At 37.8% G+C, this 22,134-nt stretch overlaps 1 protein-coding gene across 1 annotated transcript in view; it reads left to right on the plus strand.

Moving 5' to 3' along the window:
* TRPC3 (transient receptor potential cation channel subfamily C member 3) overlaps positions 1–22,134 on the plus strand; it is a 68,566-nt gene that overhangs the window by 34,379 nt on the left and 12,053 nt on the right. The window contains exons 5-10 of the mRNA XM_081811937.1: positions 3,048–3,264; positions 5,255–5,488; positions 7,790–8,054; positions 10,851–11,046; positions 13,228–13,437; positions 16,508–16,591. Of these exons, the coding sequence (XP_081668063.1) occupies positions 3,048–3,264; positions 5,255–5,488; positions 7,790–8,054; positions 10,851–11,046; positions 13,228–13,437; positions 16,508–16,591 (1,206 nt within the window). The remainder of the gene's footprint in view (positions 1–3,047; positions 3,265–5,254; positions 5,489–7,789; positions 8,055–10,850; positions 11,047–13,227; positions 13,438–16,507; positions 16,592–22,134) is intronic.

Raw genomic sequence — 22,134 nt, forward strand, 5'->3', positions numbered from 1 at the left:
ATGGCTGCATAATATTCCATTGTATATATATACCGCATCTTCTTTATCCATTCGTCTGTTGATGGACCTCTTGTCTCTTTCCATAGTTTGGCTATTATGGACATTGCTGCTATAAACATTGGGGTGCACGTACCCCTTCGGATCACTATATTTGTATCTTTGGGGTAAATATGAGGTAGCAATTTTGCTGATTCTATTGACAGCTTAATAAACAGAGAGCCAGGGCGCCTGGGTGGCTCAGTTGGTTGGGCGACTGCCTTCGGCTCAGGTCATGATCCTGGAGTCCCGGGATCGAGTCCCGCATCGGGCTCCCTGCTCAGCAGGGAGTCTGCTTCTCCCTCTGACCCTCCTCCCTCTCATGCTCTCTGTCTCTCATTCTCTTTCTCGCAAATAAATAAAATCTTTAAAAAAAAAAATTTTTTTTTTAAAAATAAATAAATAAACAGAGAGCCAACTGAGTTGGCCTGTGTGAGGAGAACAACCCTACGGCAGTGGTACCAAGAAACAGTGAACCTGAGAACTGGAAGGGCAACTCGTTGGAACCTGTCAAGAATCTGAGGTTGAGTGTATTAAGTACGGTCACGAATAGTGGTTTGTCGTTCGACAGTTAATTTGAAGAATTCAAGAGAGTGCATGCCAGGTTTCCCCAGCCCTTTATTTCTTCAGAAGATTCTAAAAAAGGTAGAATTTGGATTTGGGGGCTTCAGATTTTTTAGATTATTTATCTCTTTAATTTTGCTTGACTCGTTTTTTCACTACCTCCATCCCTCTCTCAACTTTACCAGTATAGACTCAATTTAATTGTGCCTCAGAGATCCTCTGAACAAGATATAGGAAGGAATACTAGTCACGCTAACAGAATGTGTATTAGGTTAATAAAGGGCACCACCAGAGAGAAGAAGCCATTGTGAGATCCTTTAATCCTGTTTTTATATTCCACAATCTGGTTTCGTTTAAATCAGAGGCAGTTTCAGGAAAAATGAGTCAAGGCCACTTACAAACGATTCTGGAAATCTGTCAGCTTTCTGGCTCAATCGTCTTTCGGGCAGAGTGAGGCCCGCTCTCATATACATGTGAGGCTATTCATCTCACTTCATTGTTGAGCTGCCCATGCAACTGAAGGCAGAAAGTTTGTCATTGTGATCAGTTTTGATGACTCAACTAAGTTCCTTTATTATGTATCATGGGAAAGTACCTTAGGATTCTTCCAATATATAAACCCTGAAGACTAAAATCTCTAAGTGATGAGCCAAAATCACTTCCCATGCATATAATTTCCCTTTCTGAGGGAAATGACTTGGAAAGGTCAGATTTCTAAGTGTTCATCTTTGGGGACAGCTTAATCAGTTAAAACATTGAAGTCCACTACTTTTAACTCTTCATTTATAAAAGTGCAGCTCTTATAAATGGTGTGTGGTGAACTCTCTGTCTGGCGGAGAGGGTTAAAGGAGAGAATTGAGTCATTTTTTTTAATTGTATTTATTTATTTATTTGACAGAGAGACACAGCAAGAGAGGGAACACAAGCAGGGGGAGTGGGAGAGGGAGAAGCAGGCTTCCCGCTGAGCAGGGAGCCCGATGCGGGGCTCAATCCCAGGACCCTGAGATCATGACCTGAGCCGAAGGCAAGACGCTTAACGACTGAGCCACTCAGGCACCCCTGAATTGAGTCATTTCTGGAGCCCACATTTATACCTGCCATATACCACCTAGCCTGTGGCAAAAAGTACATAGCAAGAGCTCCCCACATATATCTCATTTTTAAGACAGGCATGCTGCTTTATTTTCATGTTATTTAAAGTTAAAAGATCAGCCTTGATGAGAAACAGACTTGGCAGCTCCCAAGAAATCACTGTGTGCTACAGATGAGCTCCCCCAAATGTGTCTCTTTGCAGCTGCAGAACAGCACAGTGATGTGTAAATGTGTTGTTTATTTTTCTATGTCTAATATGGAAAATGTGACATTTGTGTGTCTGCATTCATGTTCAACTCCAGAAATACTTAACATTCTTTGGTTATTTGTTGACATCAAATTAAGGTTCCGGACATACAAAAACATTTGTTTGAAGTTGCAGTCTCTCAAATGTGAACCTTGGTACTTTTTAAGGTCACAGACTGAGCTTGAAAGTTGGTTCTGAGTATGTAGACTAGAGAACTTATTTGATAAATCTACCAAATGTACCTAATTCTTGGGCTACAGAGGCCCTTGGGACAGGCAGAATTGTTTTTCATTTCTACTAGAACATGGGGCTTTTAAGGACATTATATCACATGGAATTTTAAAGGAGTTACCTTAAAATAATTATGCACTGAACTCTAGAGATGCTTTGGTACTATTTATATGATTTTCCAAACTCAGGGCTGACTTAATTAAGTTAACCTACTTAGAGGTTTTACTTATTGTATATCTCCTTCTTCTTATTGAGGTAATAACACATAAAATATTTGCTTGATTCTAGTATCTTCTTCCTTTTTTTTCACAGCATACAAAGTGCAGCTTGATTTCAGAATATTTAGAAGTGAGAATGAAAATTTATTTCTGCAGTAGTAAGGTTTTTAACCTTCAGAGTCCTTGTTAGGTCCTACAAACCCATCATAACACTTCAGTTATAAATGAATGGGTCTCCAAACTCATAACATTTCAGTTATAAAGCAATAAAGAATACACACTACAGATTTGGAGTTTCTCTTCCTAGACTCTCAAAACCTAGATGTTGATTGCGTAGTATTTCATGTAAAAATACGAATAACCAGCATATGCCTTGTGATTTTCAGAAAGGCATCTGTGTATGCAGTCGACCCTAAGACAAATTGGGTATTTAGAAACAATGAAGTTTGAAGACTTCTTAAATTATTCTTGGAGGAAGCATCCTCTAAAAGGAGTAGTTTTCATAATGTATAGCTCTTCACAAACAGAAGCAGAATTTTGAAAGTCTTCTGTTTCATTTATTTTTTTTTTAATCCTGTATAATCATTTTCAAAAGCGGAAGCCAAGTTTTCCAAAGTAAAAGTTTCTTCTTCTTTGTCTGTTTGTTTGTTGTCCTACAGCTGGGAAAAATTCTACGAAGCCCTTTTATGAAGTTTGTAGCACATGCTGCTTCTTTCATCATCTTCCTGGGCCTGCTTGTGTTCAACGCCTCAGACAGATTTGAAGGCATCACCACGCTGCCCAATATCACTGTTATTGACTATCCCAAGCAGATCTTCAGGGTGAAAACCACTCAGTTCACGTGGACTGAGATGCTAATTATGGTCTGGGTTCTTGGTGAGCTTACTATTTTAAATATTCTAATTTCTACCAAAAAATAGTGTCTATGTAATGATTATCTTTTTTATCTAAAATGTTATCATGTGTTATATGGTGACAACATTATCATTGTAAGATAAGCAGAAGAGCAAAATAATTGAATAATTTGGCAGCTTGATAATACTGAAAGGTATCCCTTAACACTAAATAAAAATTTTTATGAGTAACAAGAGCCTAGTTATAAATACACCACGTTTCTAACTTTAATTATTGAGAAATGTAAATTTAAAAAAATATGACTCACCAAGATGATCAAATTCATTGAAATACTTGTGAAATAAACGGGTAGCCATTAACTGATGATTAAAGAACATTTTTTGTTTTCATTTCAGAGGTTTTTTTACGAGAGTTTCCATTTTCAGAATGCTTGTTACTTCACCTTACAATAGTGCATTTTTTTGCTTTTTAAAATTTTTATTAGCAAAGTGTAGTTGACATGCAAAGTTATATTAGTTTCAGGTGTACAACATCGTGATTTGACAAGTCTGTATATTACTCAGTGCTCCCCATGATAAGTGTAGTCTCCATGCAATGTTATTACGATATTATTGACTATATTCCCTGCGCTGTACTTTTTAGCTCCATGACTTATTTATTTTATTAACTAGAAGTTTGTATACCTCTTAATGTCCTTTTTCTCCTACCTGCCCCCCCCAACTGACCTCCCCTCTGCAGCCACCACTTTGTTCTCTGCATCAAAGAGTCTGTTGTTGTTCATTTGTTTTGAATTTTAGATTCTACATGGAGGTGAAATCATATGGTATTTCTTTCTCTGACTTCTTTCACTTACTATGTACCCTCTAAGTCCATCCATGTTGTCACAAATCTAAGATCTCACTTGTTTTTATGGCTAAGTAATATTCCAGTGCTTTGTGTGTGTGTGTGTGTGTGTGTGTATGTGTGTGTGTGTGTGTATATATATATATATATATATATATATCAATCACATCTTTATCCATCCATCAACCAATGGATGTTTAGGTTGCTTTCATATCTTGGCTCACAAGAGCCCATTTTGAATAGCTATGTTAAAGTTAAAAACTTGAAGCCATGAGAGGGAAAAAAATGGAGGTAGGAACTCATTCATCTATCCATCACTAATCCAGGTCACTTTATTCTAGTCTCTCTGTTTTACCCAGAGTGTTTTTGGTATCGTCTCAGTTCCTGAATTAATAGGTTGGTTATTACCCTCATTCACTCCTGTGGACTCAACTTGCATCAAATAATTATTTTATAAATTTTATTTTGAGCTATGACATTTTTTAAAATTCCACAATATCTTCCCCTTACATGGTCAGGACAAGTTGTTAAATTGGAATATTTGGCCCCCTTCTCCCAGAATGGCATTTTCTGCTTTCCATTTCTTCACAGTGTCCTAGGGCCCCTGCTTAAGGGTTCCTTCTTTTTCCAGTGCTATTCCTCACCTCCTGGCATGAAACTAGAAAGAGGAGAGAAGGTAGGGGAGTGACGTAAGTGTTCCTGTGTGATTGGGAAACTGATCTTGTTAAGAGTTTATAATAAGTTTCTCATTTAGGGGTTTATTTCATCAATAATTACTATGGTGTGATGACCTTTGGGATCCACAAAGATGAACTTTCTCCTCTCCCCCCAAAAGTCTCATAGGGCAAAATCATTTGACTTAAAGAGTCTTCTTTGCTTATTTTCCTTCCCTCTTTCCTGCCCACCCCTCTGCATAAATGGCACCATTGCTGGTGCCAAATGTAGAACTATGTTTCTCCAAATTCTAATTCTGACTTAGTTGAAGATTTTTCCTCCACTTAACTCTGCCTAGGGCCTCAGGGAGCTGAACAAGAGCTGGTGCTTGGTGGTGCCTAGTATGATGTGCCTTATCTGTGGAGCCTTTTCTAGATGGGGACTGATGGGGGACAAAGTAACATCTTCTCAGTCTAAGCTGTAAGAAGTAATCTGTACCTTCCGTGTGTGACAGGAATGATGTGGTCTGAGTGTAAGGAGCTCTGGCTGGAAGGACCTAGGGAGTATATTTTGCAGTTGTGGAATGTGCTGGACTTTGGGATGCTCTCCATCTTCATTGCTGCTTTCACGGCCAGATTCCTAGCTTTCCTTCAGGCGACAAAAGCACAACAGTATGTGGACAGTTATGTCCAAGAGAGCGACCTCAGTGAAGTTACACTTCCACCAGAGATCCAGTATTTCACTTACGGTAAGTTATTAACTACAGGCTCCTCATATGAAAGGTCCTCAGAAAAGGTACTGAAACCACATTTTGGAAGGAAGTGTCCATATGTTTAATATGAGATGTGTGTTGAATGTATATGAACAGAGGAGAGAGCATGAGCTTTGGAACTGTACAAAACTGGATTCCTGTCGAGGCTATGACTCTCCCTTGCTGTGTGTGACTTTGTTCAAGTTAATTTCCTTCTCTGTGTCTCAGTTTTCAAATTTATACAAAGAAGATGTTGCAAGGTAGGATAAAATTATCTTTGAGCCTAACGACATAATTACTTTCATATATTGTGAAGGTATGAAACTGTCTTAATTAGGGGGAAAAAATAGCTTGAGAAACTGATTGAGGTGGAAGATGAATCCCTGAGAGTGTGGTTCAGAGCAGATAAACTGACCATTGACCACCTGCTGTGCAGGTGAAGTGAACAAAAACTCAACAGAGGCAGGAACTAGAAGCCAAAGTGACATGACAATGTAAGCTCTGGAGAACAGGCAGAAATACTGGGGTGAATGTCCTGCCCCTCAACACGAGGTGGAAGGGAATTCATGCCTAACTTCTCTGTATCATGAAGAGCAGGGAGACCCCAGCTGATAACCAGTGTGTAAGGATATTGACTCCTTCCTTGCCCAGCACAAACCAGTGGTAAGCGATGTGAGCCTCCCCTCCCTTGAGGCCAGATTGGGGAGGTGGGATTAGCAGATTTTCATGTAGTTGCACAATCTTAAATCTGGAAAGGACTTTAGAAATTTATTACCTACCCCTTATTTTACTGATAAGGAAACTCAGGCACAGAGTTCAAATGTGTTCTGATTGTGAAGAATAATTGTTTATAAATGTAATTAAGGCTTACATTGTGATAAGTACAAGTGACATGTTAACATTGAAGAAGACTGGGTGCTTGCTCAAAAATATAAAATGTACATTTCACACATTGTGAACTTTAAACACGTTATCTCCTATTGTCAGCAAGCAAAGATTTTTATATGCCAAGGACACCAGATCAAATGAGTAAATGATTACCATTTATAATTAAAGAATTAGCTTAAATTGTATTTTTGTATAATATCTATCCTGACTATTTCAGTAACCTATTTATTTAAATTTATTAATGTGTATCTAATGATTGTCATCTGGAGGGAAATTTGTGAGTTCAGGATTTACTTCTTATTGTGTGTATGATTTTGATCAAGTATTTAGCCTTTTTAAGTCTTGGTTTCTGCATCTCTAAGGAGCAGATAATAATAACATCAAATCCATAGAGTTATAGGAACACTCAATAAATGTTAACTTGTGTTGTTGCAAATGTCTACAATGTATCCATTCTTCTGGCAGTGACTCAGTTTGCACAAAATTAGCCACATAGTATTTCATTGACCTTCCAGGGAAATGAGTATCCAGTAGTCTGCTGTGAACTTACTAAGTGATCTTGAAAGGGGTGGGTCCTCATTTAGAATCCATATCCCAAATTTTTGCACCTCAGTAGCATTTTACATTTTCCAGGAACAAGTCATACTGCTCAGATATCACACCGACAGCACCAGTGTGATTCAGTTGACATTCTTACTTCTCATAATATGACATTTTACTTGCACAAACTGTTAGATGAACTAATTTCCCTATGAAATATGAAAAAGAAGTTTTGTGCCAACTGAGCCTACAGGATGACAGAACAGTTGGTCAATAAATCTAGTAACTGAGGGGATAAATTAGTCAAGCCTGTTGTTTTGTCATTCTGGACACAGTCTGTCTCTGATGAAGGGTTTTAACCTCTTTCTTTATCTTTTGTACTTGATTCTGTTTCTACTCAATGTGAAGCAGGCTTAGTATCTTTATAATAGTGTTTCCTCCATTAAAAGATTCCATGTGAGTGTGGAATTCGTATGTTTCTGGTTTAACATGAAAAACAGTGCCTGGACAGTTAATTAAATCTAGAGTAGTTTCAACCAAGATAAAAACCACCTACCTAAAAAATAGATATTATTTAAGGTATTTATTTTGCATGGCTAACAATGACTAGGAAGTTCCATTTCTTTCTTTTTTTTTTTTTTTAAAGATTTTATTTATTTATTTGAGAGAGAGAGAATGAGAGACAGAGAGCATGAGAGGGAGGAGGGTCAGAGGGAGAAGCAGACTCCCTGCCGAGCAGGGAGCCCGATGCGGACTCAATCCTGGGACTCCAGGATCATGACCTGAGCCGAAGGCAGTCGCTCAACCAACTGAGCCACCCAGGCGCCCGGAAGTTCCATTTCTAATCTCTCTCTCTCTCTCTTTTTCTAGCCAGAGATAAATGGCTCCCTTCTGACCCTCAGATCATATCTGAAGGCCTCTATGCTATAGCTGTTGTGCTCAGCTTCTCTCGGATCGCATACATCCTTCCTGCAAATGAGAGCTTCGGCCCCTTGCAGATCTCTCTTGGAAGGACTGTGAAGGACATTTTCAAGTTCATGGTCCTCTTTATTATGGTCTTTCTTGCCTTTATGATTGGCATGTTCATACTGTATTCTTACTACCTTGGAGCTAAAGTAAATGCTGCTTTTACCACGTAAGTAAAACATCTTATGAAAAAGGTACGATGAAGAGAATTGCTAACAAATCTAGATGAAGCAAACACACAAAAAATTCAGAAATTCTAATAAAGATGTTTTTAAGGGGAAAAAATCCATTGAAAACAATGCTTATGTGTGATTACATTGCTCCAAAGGCTTGTTTCTTTGAGCTTAGTAAGTGTTTGACCACGAAACGGAATCAGAATTTGAAAAATCCTAGACGAAACTGACTATTTTGAGCGAATTGGGCAGCAAATTTTTAATACTGGGTGTCCCTTACATTATGTATGACATTAAACTTAGTTTCATCATTTTGTAGCCATTACTATTCAAAAAAGAAGCATTGTCTTTTATTTTAATGTATCATTAATCAGTACAGGAGGTGAGTAAGAAGAAATTAGAGCTAAACGTTGTACAGCTCACTGTAACTCTAAAATCACTTCCTTCCTGTGGCGACACTGGTTTCTGCACTGGGGACTCACCTTGCCTGGGAAGTCTTCCTTGATTAAACTTCCTTAGTCACTGTCCCTTGAAGTTCCCTCAGCATGAAGACATCCAGTTGTGAGATCCTCTCAATCATTGGTGCCTAGTGGTCAAGACGTGGGCCCTCATTTTTACTGTAGTCATTCCAGGTAGGGAGATCGTAAGCCCTCCCTGCCTCACTTTGTACCCTGTCGTGCCACGACTGGAAAGAATCTAGACCTTCAGTTCCCTGCAGACTAAAATAGAATATTAAGCCCTTTCAGGCATCTAAATTGTTTTGAAATGATTTTTTCCAAAGAGTTATATAGAGCAAGTCTTAGGGGTAAAAGAGAACTGAAACTCCCTTTATTGTAATGAAATAAAAAATCTGTTTGAACCCACTTGGGGAGGGACAAAGAGATCCTACACACAACACCACCCCTTTGAACTCTGTGAGAACTCATTTTATACAACCCATTGTGTTCACTGTTCCGTGTGAGGATGTGGCAACTTGATATGGTGAAAAGAATATAGGCTGGAAAATCAGGCAGATCTGGATGTGGATGCAGTCTCTGCTGGTTTCTGGTTGTGGTTTTGGTCAAGTTACTCAGCAGTCCTCAGTGTTCGTTTCCTTCTTTTTAAAATAAACACAATAAGGTTGGAATCAGGTTGTTGTGAGGATGATTTAAGGTCATTGATAGAAAGCCTCTTGCACACAGTAACAGCTCAGGAACTGTCTGTGTCCTCCCCTTTTCCACTGTCTGCCTCTTCCCATACGTACAGATTCTCAGGAATCTGTATTCTTGAAGTTAGAGGCGAGAAGGTCTGCAAAAGAACAAGACAAAGGAGTCAGAGAATTTGGGGATACTGTTACATTAATGGCAAGGAATGAAGAGATTATAGTTTTTCTTAGTCTCCTGCTACCACGTATTCTATAACATCACACGATGAAATGTTTTGTGATAGAGAGTAACTGCATAGAAGTAGGAACCTTTCTGTTCAACCTTCTACCCTCAGGGTCTAGCACACTTTCTAGAACATAATAGGTGTTCCATCAATATTTGCTGAATGATGGAATGAATAAACCAACTAGTACTAAAACCTGTAAATCTATAGAATTGTTATTTAGAATCTGTTACAAAATTTTTTTTTAAAAAAGCACTGTTACCATAACTGTTTCTTTGGGAAAAGGACTGACTTGAACCTTCTGTGTAATGGAATTCTACACGTGTAATTGTTTAATTTAAGGATTATTTTTGTGGTTCACAAAGCAGTGAGTACAACTTGGTTATGTGCCAAAACCAGGCAAATTCAGTCGGCAAAGTCCATGGAGGGGATAAAAGTAGGTAAATAATCTGGTAAGGGCCTAAGTGTTCATTGCTATGATGGAAGACTCAGGGAGTAAGTTATATAAATTAAAGGAAAAGACCAGGAATCTTTCAATCGGTTGCCTCCTTTTCATTTCCAGTTAAGTACAACTTTTAGGTAGGGAATATATTCTTGTGGCAAAAAATTCACAGAGTGGCGTCTACAGTGAAAAGCATCTGTCCCCTTCTTCACCACTGGACCCCAGTCTCTTATTTCTCCTTAGTTCACAGAGGCAATGGTTTCTTTTGGATACTTTCAGAGATAATTTATACCTAAACAAGAATATAAGTATTTGTAAACCCCTTTTTTTTAGTCAAATGATAGACTATTTCACTCTTGCTATGTCTTATTTTTTTACTGAATAGATCTCAGATATCATTTTATATAAACACATGTAGATGGATCTGTCTCATTGCCCCAGTGGCCGCATACCATCCATCATATAGATGTCGGAATTATTTACCCACCCCCCCATTGATGGGTATTTAGGTGGTTTTCATTCTTCCCTGGTGCCACAGTACAGGGAATGTGTTTGTACATACTTTTTTTTGAAGTGAGTATATAATTTTTATCCTGGCCTTGTTCTACTCCAGAAAACCTGATTTAAATGTCTAAACCACTGATAAAATCAACCCCCAAATTTCCATCCTTCTAGGAGAAAGGAATGGGTATCGTGGCATGACGTTCAGCTTTCCTCTGCTGAGTTGAGAGAATTTTCACCTGATGATAACTTCCAGAAAAGCTGGGCATTGGCACTATTTAATCACAAACTCCTGAAAACCTGAGAGAATGATTTCTATTAAACACTATGATAAAATAATTATACTCCTGGGGTTTATTATGATGATATTTAATGATGGCATTTTACCTCTGTACAGAATTCAGACCATAACTTTTCTCTTTTGACTTTTTCATACTGAAAACTGTCAGTTTATTTACTGTGTACCTTATTCTTTCAACAGTGTAGAAGAAAGTTTCAAGACTTTGTTTTGGTCGATATTTGGGTTATCTGAAGTCACTTCCGTTGTGCTCAAATACGATCACAAATTCATAGAGAATATTGGATACGTTCTTTATGGAATATACAATGTAACTATGGTGGTCGTTTTACTCAACATGTTAATTGCTATGATTAATAGCTCATATCAAGAGATTGAGGTAAACCTGCTTTCTATCCATGGTGTCTATTCTTGCCATCCCACTCTAATAGTACACACATCTGTTTCTGTGCCCTATGGTGGATTTCCAGGTCATCTAAATAGAGAGGCTTATACCCAAGCAGAGGGAGTCAGGACATTTCCCTACATTTTCTTCCTGGGTAGATAGGCCCCCAGCCTCTAGTGTCTTCTAGGAGCACAGCAGGGGTCCCCCTGAATTTACCATCACTCTGCCTCCTCTCAGAGTACATTTCAAGTTTTGAAATTTGGGGGGCCAGAAGTATTGGCTATAGGGAAATTATTCTCTCCTAAGTTAGCCGGCCAACCATCGGAAAAATCCCAGTAGAGGAATTACTAGATGTCTGGCAAACACTGGTGATGTTCCATATCCAGTCAGAATTTTTAGTATTGTTGAAGTTATCCTATTTCTTGTTTTGGATTGGGCTTGGTTTGGTACCTTCCTTCATAATCATATGTGTGCTTTCCCTTGTCCTCCAGGTTAGTGTTCAGTATCTCTTTAGTGCTTTGCTGTTTGTTAAATGCACTGAGTCTGTGTGTGTTTTAGAAACACATAAAAAGGTTTCTCAAAGCAGAAGTTAGGTCCCCCAGAAATGAAAACTGTGGGATCCTGAATACCTGTTTGAGTGTGGTAATAGCAGTTCTGGGCAGTATGAGATAAGCAAGCCAACTTCTCCCACCTTTGGATCCCCCTCCTCTTCATTTCTTTTCTCCATCACCATGGGCCAGGACTGAGAATAAAAGTGTTGCAGGATTTTTTCTCCTTCGTTGGTGCCCACGGTTCTTGGTCACGCTGCTTGAAAGAATGAAGAGGTAGACCAGACAGAGTGGTGGGACCAGACAGAGTGGTGGGAAACAAAGCAAAAGTTTATTGAGTGATAGCAAAGTGGTAGTATGAAGCTTCCAAGGAGGGAGGGGATCCAAGAGGGTTGCCACCAGAGTTTCTAAGTCTAGGGGTTTTTATGGGCTTGTTGACAGGCTGTTTTAATCTGATTAACCCTCCCCGTGCCTGTCATCAAATCAGGTTTTTGTCACTGATCACATGGGAAAGGGTGGAGGGCTCCTTCCAGGGTGGTGTAAAATCTTTTTAAGCATGGTTTCCTCTTAGGGTGGGGGCCCCTTGTCCCTGCCTGCCTGCCTTCCAACTATCCTTCATCAAAAGGACATATAAGACAGGAATAGGCCACTGAGGGCCTCATGTGACATTTGAGGACAGATGGCAGACACATAACCTCCGAAGTTCAATTCAACTGAGCGCTGTCTTTTTTCTTTTGCTCTGAAGTATGTTATAGTCTATCTACAGCCTGCCTTGGGTGGGTCTAGATGAGGAGGGAGGGCAGGTAAGGAGTGGGGAAGTGTGGTCGAATATGTGGAATTATCTTTTCATCCTTCCTTGACCTTGAATTTTTCTGGCATTTTTGCTTTGTTTTTGGCTGGAGAACAGGACATTCTGGTTAAATTTCAGTGGGTAGAGACAGAGGCATATGGAAGAGAAAAATAAAAACATTCTTAGCGGTACTAAGAATATATGTAGGCCAATAGAGGTTATATGCAGATAAATGTATGCAAGTCACTTATCTCTTTCAAAAGGATAATTTAGGTTCATTGTATGATCCTACTGGAATATTTGGTTTTTAAAATCGAAGTAAGGAAGTGAGGTTTCTTGTCTCACGGAGTCGAAGAATGAATCTCGTGGACGAAGGAGAGTGAAAAAAGCGATAGAGTTTTATTAAGCAAGGCTACAGAAAAAGCTCTCAGGAGTGAGGGGGTTCCCGACAGGGTTGCCACTGAGGGCTTTTAGGGTTGGTCTTTTATTGAAGGCTAACCAGGGAACCAGTTAAATCCTTTTAACATCTCTACTGATAGCACCACTGAGTAAGGATTAGTGACAACACCTTTAATGGCTTACTTCCTTTTTAGGGTCCAGTAATTCTTTATTCATCACAGGTAGCTGTTGCAACAAGATTCCACCTCTGACACCTGGGGCAGGGTGGTCTGGTTTGTTCCCTTCTCTCTGGTGTCCTTACACCTCTGCATTTTTGGAATTTCTGTGAGCCTAATCCCATAGCGCCCCGCCACCACACACACCTATGTCTCCCTACCTAGCCCCGCCTGTCCTTTACTCAAAATAAGTCATTATTTCTTTTCTGTTTTTGTGACACAGGATGACAGTGATGTAGAATGGAAGTTTGCCCGTTCAAAACTTTGGTTATCTTATTTTGATGATGGAAAAACATTACCTCCACCCTTCAGTCTAGTTCCTAGTCCGAAGTCATTTGTTTATTTCATCATGCGGATCATTAACTTCTCTAAATGCAGGAGGAGCCGGCTACAGAAGGATATAGAAATGGGAATGGGTAACTCCAAGTCCAGGGTAGGTATCCAAAATTTACCAAGACCTGAAGACGAATGTTCTGTCTTTCTCCTTGTCTTTGTTGTTTGTTCAGTAATTTTTGTGTGAACTTAGAAGATGTTGAAAGTTACTGTCCATTCCATAGTCTTTCACAGACTAATACTTAGTATCTTCACAATGTTTCAAGAAGTCGCTTAGTCTGTACCTTGCTTCTGGTCAGAATTTCATGCAAAGTACCAGATTAAAAGCAAAAACATCTTTTTAACTTGTTAAAAGTAAACAGAAATGTTATTGTGAGAAAATACTCTGGTTTTGTGTGTGTGTGTGTGTTCCATGCTTCTCAACTGTTATTCTGTCGTTAAATAGTTTTAACCTCACATTTTTCTCTTGGCTATATGTATGGTTTACCGGCACCATATTCTTCTTATTTGTAGAAACTCTTGATTGGGCTAAGTAATCTTTTTTTTCTTTACTATCATAAAATTGACACAGACCTAAGAGCATCCTCAAATATTAATCATAAGTACCATTTTTATATGTAATCAAGAATGGTTTGTCCCAGAGTTGTCCCATTTAAGTCATACTTGGGTTTTAGTTTGAGTCATACTCTGATTTTAACAAAGATGAGTTTTATGATAGTAGTTTATAATAATGAACTTAATTTTCAGAGATAGAATTGGTAGAGGAGGCAGAAGGATATGAGCAGGACCTCAGATAACAGGGAGCAAGACATAGAGTAGCAAATGTGTGGAGTTAAAATAGCATTTTTGCCCCTAAGTTGTGAATATGGCCTGTAGTTGTAATACCCTGGGAGCCCACCAGGTGGCAGTGTTACCCCCATAAAGTACAGGCCTGTTGAGCGGAGGTAGGTACTTGTTCTCAGTTGAAGCTAGGGAAAAAAGACTGGATTACTGCAATTTAATTTCTCACTTTAAAAAATAGATGTGCATTTCTAAGATTTGTAATACCCCGGCATCTTATTCTTTAAGCCTTTTAAACCTTTTAAAATTTTACCTGGATGTGGTCTCTTGAGGCACTGATTGGGCTATCCCATCCCATGATTTCAAATAGTAGCTCATATGTACACAGTGAGAAGCAGTACAAGGTAAGGAAGAGAGCCTCTGTGTTAGACCCGGATTTGAATTTTGGCACTTCTGGCTTCCTAGCAAGTAGCACGGATAAGTCATTTCATCGCTCTGAGCCTTAGTTGTCTCCTCTGAAAGAGAGGAAATTTTGTAGGGTTAATGTGAGGATGATACGAGGTGTACAGTTCCAGCCTCAACAAATATCAGTGCCCTTCCTCATTCACAGTTTACAAAGTGCTTTGCTGTACATTTGAACCTCATGCAACACTGTGAGGTAGGTATTATTATTATTCCCATTTTGTAAATAAGACCACCGAAGCCATTAAAGTAGCGCACTTACACAGGTCAGGGAGCTAGCCAGTTGTGGGGTAGGTGTGGAATCCAAGGTTTCCAGCATCAGATGTCTAGCTCTTTCTACTGCACACGACTGCCTTGTACTCAGCACCTTGCAGGGCGGCTGATCTCTTAAAGGGACCACGCTTTAATTGCCATCCTGGGCAATTCCTGCCACGACTGAAATTGACTTTGTTTTGAAGGCACTTTGTTTCTCTGGGGATTTATTAACTGAGTCTTTATTATTTAAAACCAGAAGTCTCTCAAGTATGGGAACCCACAGCTCTTGCTCTTCACAACTTAAAGTTCTCTTTCTGTAGAAAACTGATTTCCCTGACTTCACTCCTGAGAGTGTAAGTAAGTCAGGTCAAGAGAGAGCACATTCCAGTGGCTTGTGGCTGCCTGGGCCTCTGTAAAGGAAATGCAACTGGCGCAAAGGAATGTGAAGGGATCAGATGTGCTTCGTTTAGGGTGTCCTCTCCTGCCTGTATTGCACCATTGGCGGAAAGAATAGCTTTTTTTTTCAGAGAAGTTGCTGGAAGTAGAAAAGAAGTTGAGCACTGATCTCTCAAGAGGCCATGGGCCTTGGCTTCCCAGTCTCCCCAGTTCCGATTTAAAACCATCACTTCGATTTTATTTTTTAAATTGTGCATGGAGATGTTTAAGTCTCTTTAATATTATTAATACTATGAATATTAATAGATACTCTCTGTACTGACTTGAGTAAAAATTTGGAGAAATTATATGTCTCTGTTTTTCTTTTTTAGAAGAGAGGAAGTCGCCTCAAGAAATCTTTTGCACTAACCAGTAGTAAAACTAACCTCAGGCAACAGTCAGATACTGACCTCCAGTGGCAAAGAGGAGAATTAATTTTATTTGCCAAGGTTTTCTCTTGGCGTGATTGTGCCACTTCCTTCCCCTTAGCATCCCAGCCATTCCCGAGTTATGACGCTGGGAAGTCAGGTGGTGGGTAAATATACATTTTGGCCTGGGGGCCCTGCCTTCGAATCATACCTAATCGGTAGCAGCTTGTGCAGGAGTAAGAGGCGGTCCCTGCTCACATGCATAAAGAGTAGCCAGTAACAGTGTGCTCTTCTTACTTTCTCTTTCTCCCCACTCTGAAGTTAAACCCTAAAAAGAGAGTGAGAAGAGAAAAGAAAACCAAAATTCTTCAAGCTTATTCTCTTCAAAGTTGTGAATCTGAATCAGTATAAGGCCATGATACCTAGGAAGACACGTCATTCTGGCTCATATTTTAGGGTTATAAATTATCGAATGACCCATTCAAACTTGTAGTGTGTTTTTGTTCAAGTGTCGGAGACGAATATAGGCTCAGGAGCAGAGAGTTGCTTCTAGGCATCTTTGCCTTCTAGATGGCATGAATACATTTTGATAAAACATCCAAGTCCCCAGGGACAATTATGTTTAGTATGAGCCAGATTTTAAAATAGGTTTTCAGTTCTATTGCAATTCACCTTGTGAACATCTTGACAAGTGTGAGCATGTTGCTCACGTTAATTTTTACTGTTGGAAATATATTAAATCACTTATGAAATTCAACTTCCACAAAATGTTCCTTGGAAATGTTATCAAGGAGAATATATAGTAGATTATATTTTTGGTTTCCCAATGAATGTATTCTAATTTACTAGGTTAATTGTATTTTTTCCTAGTTAAACCTCTTCACTCAGTCTAACTCAAGAGTTTTTGAATCACACAGTTTTAACAGCATTCTCAACCAGCCAACACGTTATCAGGTAAGCATTCAGTAGATATATCTCTTTATCTGTATGTAATTACCCGTGTGTGTGTGTGTGTGTGTGTGTGTGTGTGTGTGTAGTGAGTAGAATTATGTTCTGATATATTACAAGGATGAAACAGTAGAGAGAGAAAAATAGTATGGTAGTAGGACAGGACTTTAGAAATCAGAGTCCAAGTCCTCCTTTTTTTGGTTGAGGAAAAAGAGTTCTTTGTGATATTAAAAGCCAAGTGTTGCCAGAGTTTCCAAAGAACACCTTCAAATACCTTGAGCTGGAAAAGCAGTGAAAGATATGAAATATTAGGAAAATAATGCTCTCATAGTATGGAAATCTGATACATTTCTCTAGGTAATCCATTTTTCCAATGGATTCTTAGGCTATATTGTTTCATCAGTACTACTTTAGAGTATCTTTTCCATTTTGATATTAGATGTGACGTTTGAATGCTAAATTCCAACTCAGAAGAAGTTGTAGCTTTTTACTTTCCATCTGGTTGATCATTTTGACTGTAGACTTCTGATGTGTCCAAGACCACAAGAATGAGGATCCAGGAATTTATAATGGATGGTGATGTCAAATAATGGGTACAGTTTTGTATAGTTTTCTTGGAAGCAGCAAATTCTGCAAAATTGCTTGGCACACTTGATTGTCAAAGCCTTTTTAATGGTTACATTATATCCCATTATATGGTTATATTTAATATGTCAGTGTTCTATCAGTGGAAATAGAGGATATGGCCAATATTTAGCTATTACAAGCAACACAGCAGTAAGTAACCTTGTATATATGGCATTTGAAATGTGCAAATCTATGAAATTGTCTGGTATCTAGGCATTTTAATTTTTTAGTTATTACCAACCTGATTTTGATTGAGCTTGTGCCAGTTTATATTCTTACAGTAAATGTATGAGAGACCCCATTTCCTCCCTAATGTACCAACAGTGTGTTACCAAAAGCTTATCTTTGCCAAATAGATGGGTGAATATGGTATCACAGTGTAGTTTTATTTTACATTATTTGTAATAAATGAACTTGACCATCTTCTATTTAGTGTTCCATATGTTTGAGATCCTATGTATTTACTTTTCTTGATGGGCTTTTTGTTATAAATTAAGAATTCTTTTAAGAATTCTTTTAAGAACTATTTTAAGAATTCTTTTAAGAACTATTTTAAGAACACAGCCCTTTGTGATATGAGTTGAAAATTTTTTTTCTGTTTCTTGTGTGTCTTTTTAATAATTTTCCCCCAACTTTCTGATTTTTGTATAAACTCCACAAAATTTTTATGGTTTTAGATTTTGTATCCTGTTTAGAAAGGTCTTCCCCCACATAAGAATACTTAAGAAATTTTTTACACACATTTTCTTGGTTTCACATTTTATATGAAAATCTTTGACCCATGTAGAATATATTTTGATGCAAAGTGTGGGGTGGGGATCCAAATTTATTTTTTTCCAGATGATTATATAGCTGGATATGTTGAATAATTATCTTTTAATTGATTTGAAATATCACCTTTATCACTTACTAAATTTCTTTATCTCCTTAGATTTATTTTTAGGCTTTCCATATGTAATAGAACCACATTAATTATTATAATTTAGAACAAAAGTCAAACAAAATATATGGACACAGACCCACATATACACATGTCCTTACTTTAAGACTTATTTTACATAATATTCTGGTTATTCTTTCTTGTTTGTATTTCTATTTGAGCTTTAGAGTCAGCTTGTGTAGTTTGCAAAATATTTTGTTGATATTTTTATTGTGGTCGTATTAACGTAAGTAAAATTGACTTCTTTATAATGTTCTGTCTTCCTTTTCAAGAACATAATATACCTTTCCATTTATTCAGATCTTCATTTGTGTACTCAGTATCATTATAAAGTAGTCCTCCTATTGTTCATATTAATTAGGATTAAGTTTGGTGCAAACCACACAAAACCACCAAATACCACCCACTAAGTAGTTAAAAAAAGCATAAAATTTATGTTTAAAAAAAACACAAAAATTTATTTCTCTCACCTATTCAAGAAGTCAAGAAGTGGTCATTCCAGGGCTGGTATGGTACCTACCAATGTCAGGGACCAAGGCCCTTCTATCATATAATTCTGTCATGACTGGCTTTCAGTCTAATGTGCTCTCTGGTCCAAGAAAGCTATTGGAGCTCTGGCTCTTATGTATGCATTCCAAAAGACATTTAGAAGGTAATAGGTAAGAAAGATAAGCCTCCTTCTTGTAAGGAACTTCTGTAAAGTTTCACAACTTACCTGCAATGGAGGCTGGGAAATAAAGTCGTAATTCCTAGTGGCTATTTGCCAAGCTAAAAAACCCGTGAAGAGAATTGGCAGTCACTCCTGAAATGGATTATATTACTTGTCTTGGTGCTTACCTTTATGTCTTTACACACACTTCTATCTCTGTTACTTGATTTATAAGTTGCGACTTTATCTTTTGATCCTCCAGCTCTAAAATATGAGAAAATCAATGTGTTTATCTTCCATCATTTCCCCCCTTCTCTCAGCTTTTGTTGGTTAAATCATTAGAACTTGTGGGGGAGGAGGAGAAAAAAAAAACCTTTTCTCTATCCATTAGGTTCTGTAGCTAGGGCCTGTGAATTAAACTGACAAAAGACAGGTTAATGGGAGAAAAAAAACACAGTTTATTTACACACGCAAAGTGCATACACACAGGAGAACTCAGTGATGAGTAACTCAAGGGGTTAGTTAGAATTTGGAGCTTATATACCATCTTATCAAAGAGTAGTAAATTTGGGGAGAAGTGACAATTGACAAAGGAAAAGAGATTTGGGTTCCCAGGAGTAGTAAATTGCGGGAGGGTAATATATGAGAAAACCAATGGAAGATTAGGGTTAGTTTATTAAGGTTTAATTGTGCAGATGCATCTCAGTGCCAATTCTCTGTCTCCAGTGATGATGGTTATTTTAATTCCTCCTGATATGGGACAGGAGAGAGGGAAGACCTTCATAAAGGGAAATTTATGTCTCGCTTTTAGGCAGGTAGGAGAAGGGTAGTGAGCTCTTTCTGTGTTTTCTGCTTCTTAATTGACTTCAGCTCAAAGTAATCCTCATGCCAAAGTGCTGTAAATATTGGGGTGACATGTTCTGATCCCTTTCACTACCTGGTCAGGATTATAAAGCACATTTGTTTTCATTTTAGTTCCACAGAGTCAAAACTCACCACTGATATTTGGCCATAATTTTTCTTTGTAGGCTAAAGTTTGTCTTCCTTTAGTTTCTTCAAAAAGAGCTCATGGGAACTATGTTCTCTCAGTTATTTCACATTCTAAACTATTTTCTGTATATTTATATTGACTTGCTATACAATTCTTAGATATGACTTTACTTTCTTAATGTATTTGTAAGTATCACTCCACTGCTTCTAGAATGAAATGCTGATGTGAAAAGGTTTGAGGCTGGATTGTTTTTCTTATACTATTGACCTGAGATTTTGAATGAATGCCCGAATTTTCTTTGTTTATTTTTTAAATCCAGTAACTTGCTGTTGTTTATTCTGTAGGTGAATCTGCGTGAATTTTTTCTGGACAAAGTATGACTCTTAAATCCATACATTCAAGTCTTCATTTATTTCTGAATAATTTCCTTAAATTATATCTTGGAATATTTTTTCTGTTCCTTTATTTGGGCTATCTTCTTTAAAGATACCAGTTAGATGCCTGCTGAATCTTCTTTGCCTGTCTCTATAGCTACCATTTTACTCTAATCCATTTGAATTTTTCATCCATTTCTCCTTTTTGGCTCCTTTTTTCTCATACTGTATCTTTTTTTTTTTTTTTTTTGGTCTGTCTTCATATGTGCTACTTCAAGTTTACCTTTCATTTCTGTGATGATTTTATTTTTTTCTTCCTCCTCTTCTTGAGATCTTCAAGTTTATATATCCTTTCCTTCTTTGGCTCACCTTATTTTCCTTGCCCTCTTTGTGCTCTTATTTTAAAGATAGGATTGGCTCATTTATTTTTAAATGTATCTAAATGATGGCATCATGTATTTTCATCCTTTCTTTAACATTTTTCTGGTGATTTTTCTGTATTTGCTATTTGTTTTATCCTTTTTTTCTTAGACTATCTTAATATAGACTTTGTGTAGATTCCTTACTGATTATTACTCAGTTTTGAATGAAGTGAATTCTTGAACCAGCTGCTTTCAGGAGGTTGGAGTGTTGGAGAATTCCAGATCCTCATTCTCAGCTAATAGAATTTTCCTTTAGGCACAGAATTGTATATGTTCACTTTTTCTTCATGTTTCCCTATCAGAAAATAGCACTACAGGACTAGTCAGACACTCCCTCTCAACCTCACTAACTACTTCTAGCAAATATGGCTTTCCTTGATAATTTCTCCTTTACTCTTCTATTCTAAGCTTCTCAAGATTTTGTATCAAAAAGTCAAGGGAAGTTCTCAGCCATGAATGTCTGCCCTTGGCATTTCCTCACCCCCCCACTTGATCTTTTCATATAACCTTTCTAAAAAAGGGTATGGATGCCTCTAAGTTTCATCAAAGGAGTTTGTGTTTCTGTTTCTTATTCTCCTTGTTGCTTTTGAATGATTTAGAAGTGGGAGAAATTCCCAAGCTTATTGTCAAATTCAAACTTCTTGTGGTCTGAAAATTGTTATGCTTCTATAAACTCTGAGAAAAAAAGTTTTGATCAGCTATCAAACTTCACATGTCAATCAAACTTCATATAAATGGCTTGATTATATTTAGATAAAGTCTTTTTATTATGAACTCCGCAAGTGGTAACAATTGGTTTAGTTGTTATGGATTTTTGTTTCACGTAGTGTGATTAAAATATATGACTTACCTTAAAGAAATCCTAGATCCTAATCTGCTAAATGGGGATTACTTTCTTCAAAGTGGTAACCTTTTGGGATACCCTAATTCTAATGGTGCTACCACAGCTCAGAACATTTTTTGAATATCTCTAAAGAATTACTTTTTTTTTTTAAAGATTTTATTTATTTATTTGAGAGAGAGAGAATGAGAGAGAGCACATGAGGGGGGGAGGGTCAGAGGGAGAAGCAGACTCCCTGCTGAGCCGGGAGCCTGATGCGGGGACTCGATCCCGGGACTCCAGGATCATGACCTGAGCCAAAGGCAGTCGCTTAACCAACTGAGCCACCCAGGCGCCCAAGAATTACTTTTATAATTAGCTTATGAGACACAAAAAATGCTTTAGTCTCATTACTAAACTCAGATAATTATTCACTTTTCAACCAGACTCAATGCCATAGGACTTTACATTTTTTTTTTTCAAAAATAGTCACATCCATCTTCAAAAAAATGCATGGCTGTCACCAGTTGGTTTTACCACCCTATGTGTTTTAGATCTAAATGAGTATTTCTTCGCCAGTTACTTCAAAAGCAGAGAGATTCAAATGCGCCTCAAAGTACAACAGAGGAAGAGTTTCAAAAATACTTTGCTCAATGGCAGTATTATTTTTATTAACATTATTAATAATATGCTGAGATCATTTTTTTTAAAGATTATTTATTTGAG

This window comes from Leptonychotes weddellii, chromosome 2 (assembly GCF_054177405.1).
Source record: "Leptonychotes weddellii isolate Sample4059 chromosome 2, ASM5417740v2, whole genome shotgun sequence".
NCBI classification, from domain to species: Eukaryota; Metazoa; Chordata; class Mammalia; order Carnivora; family Phocidae; genus Leptonychotes; species Leptonychotes weddellii.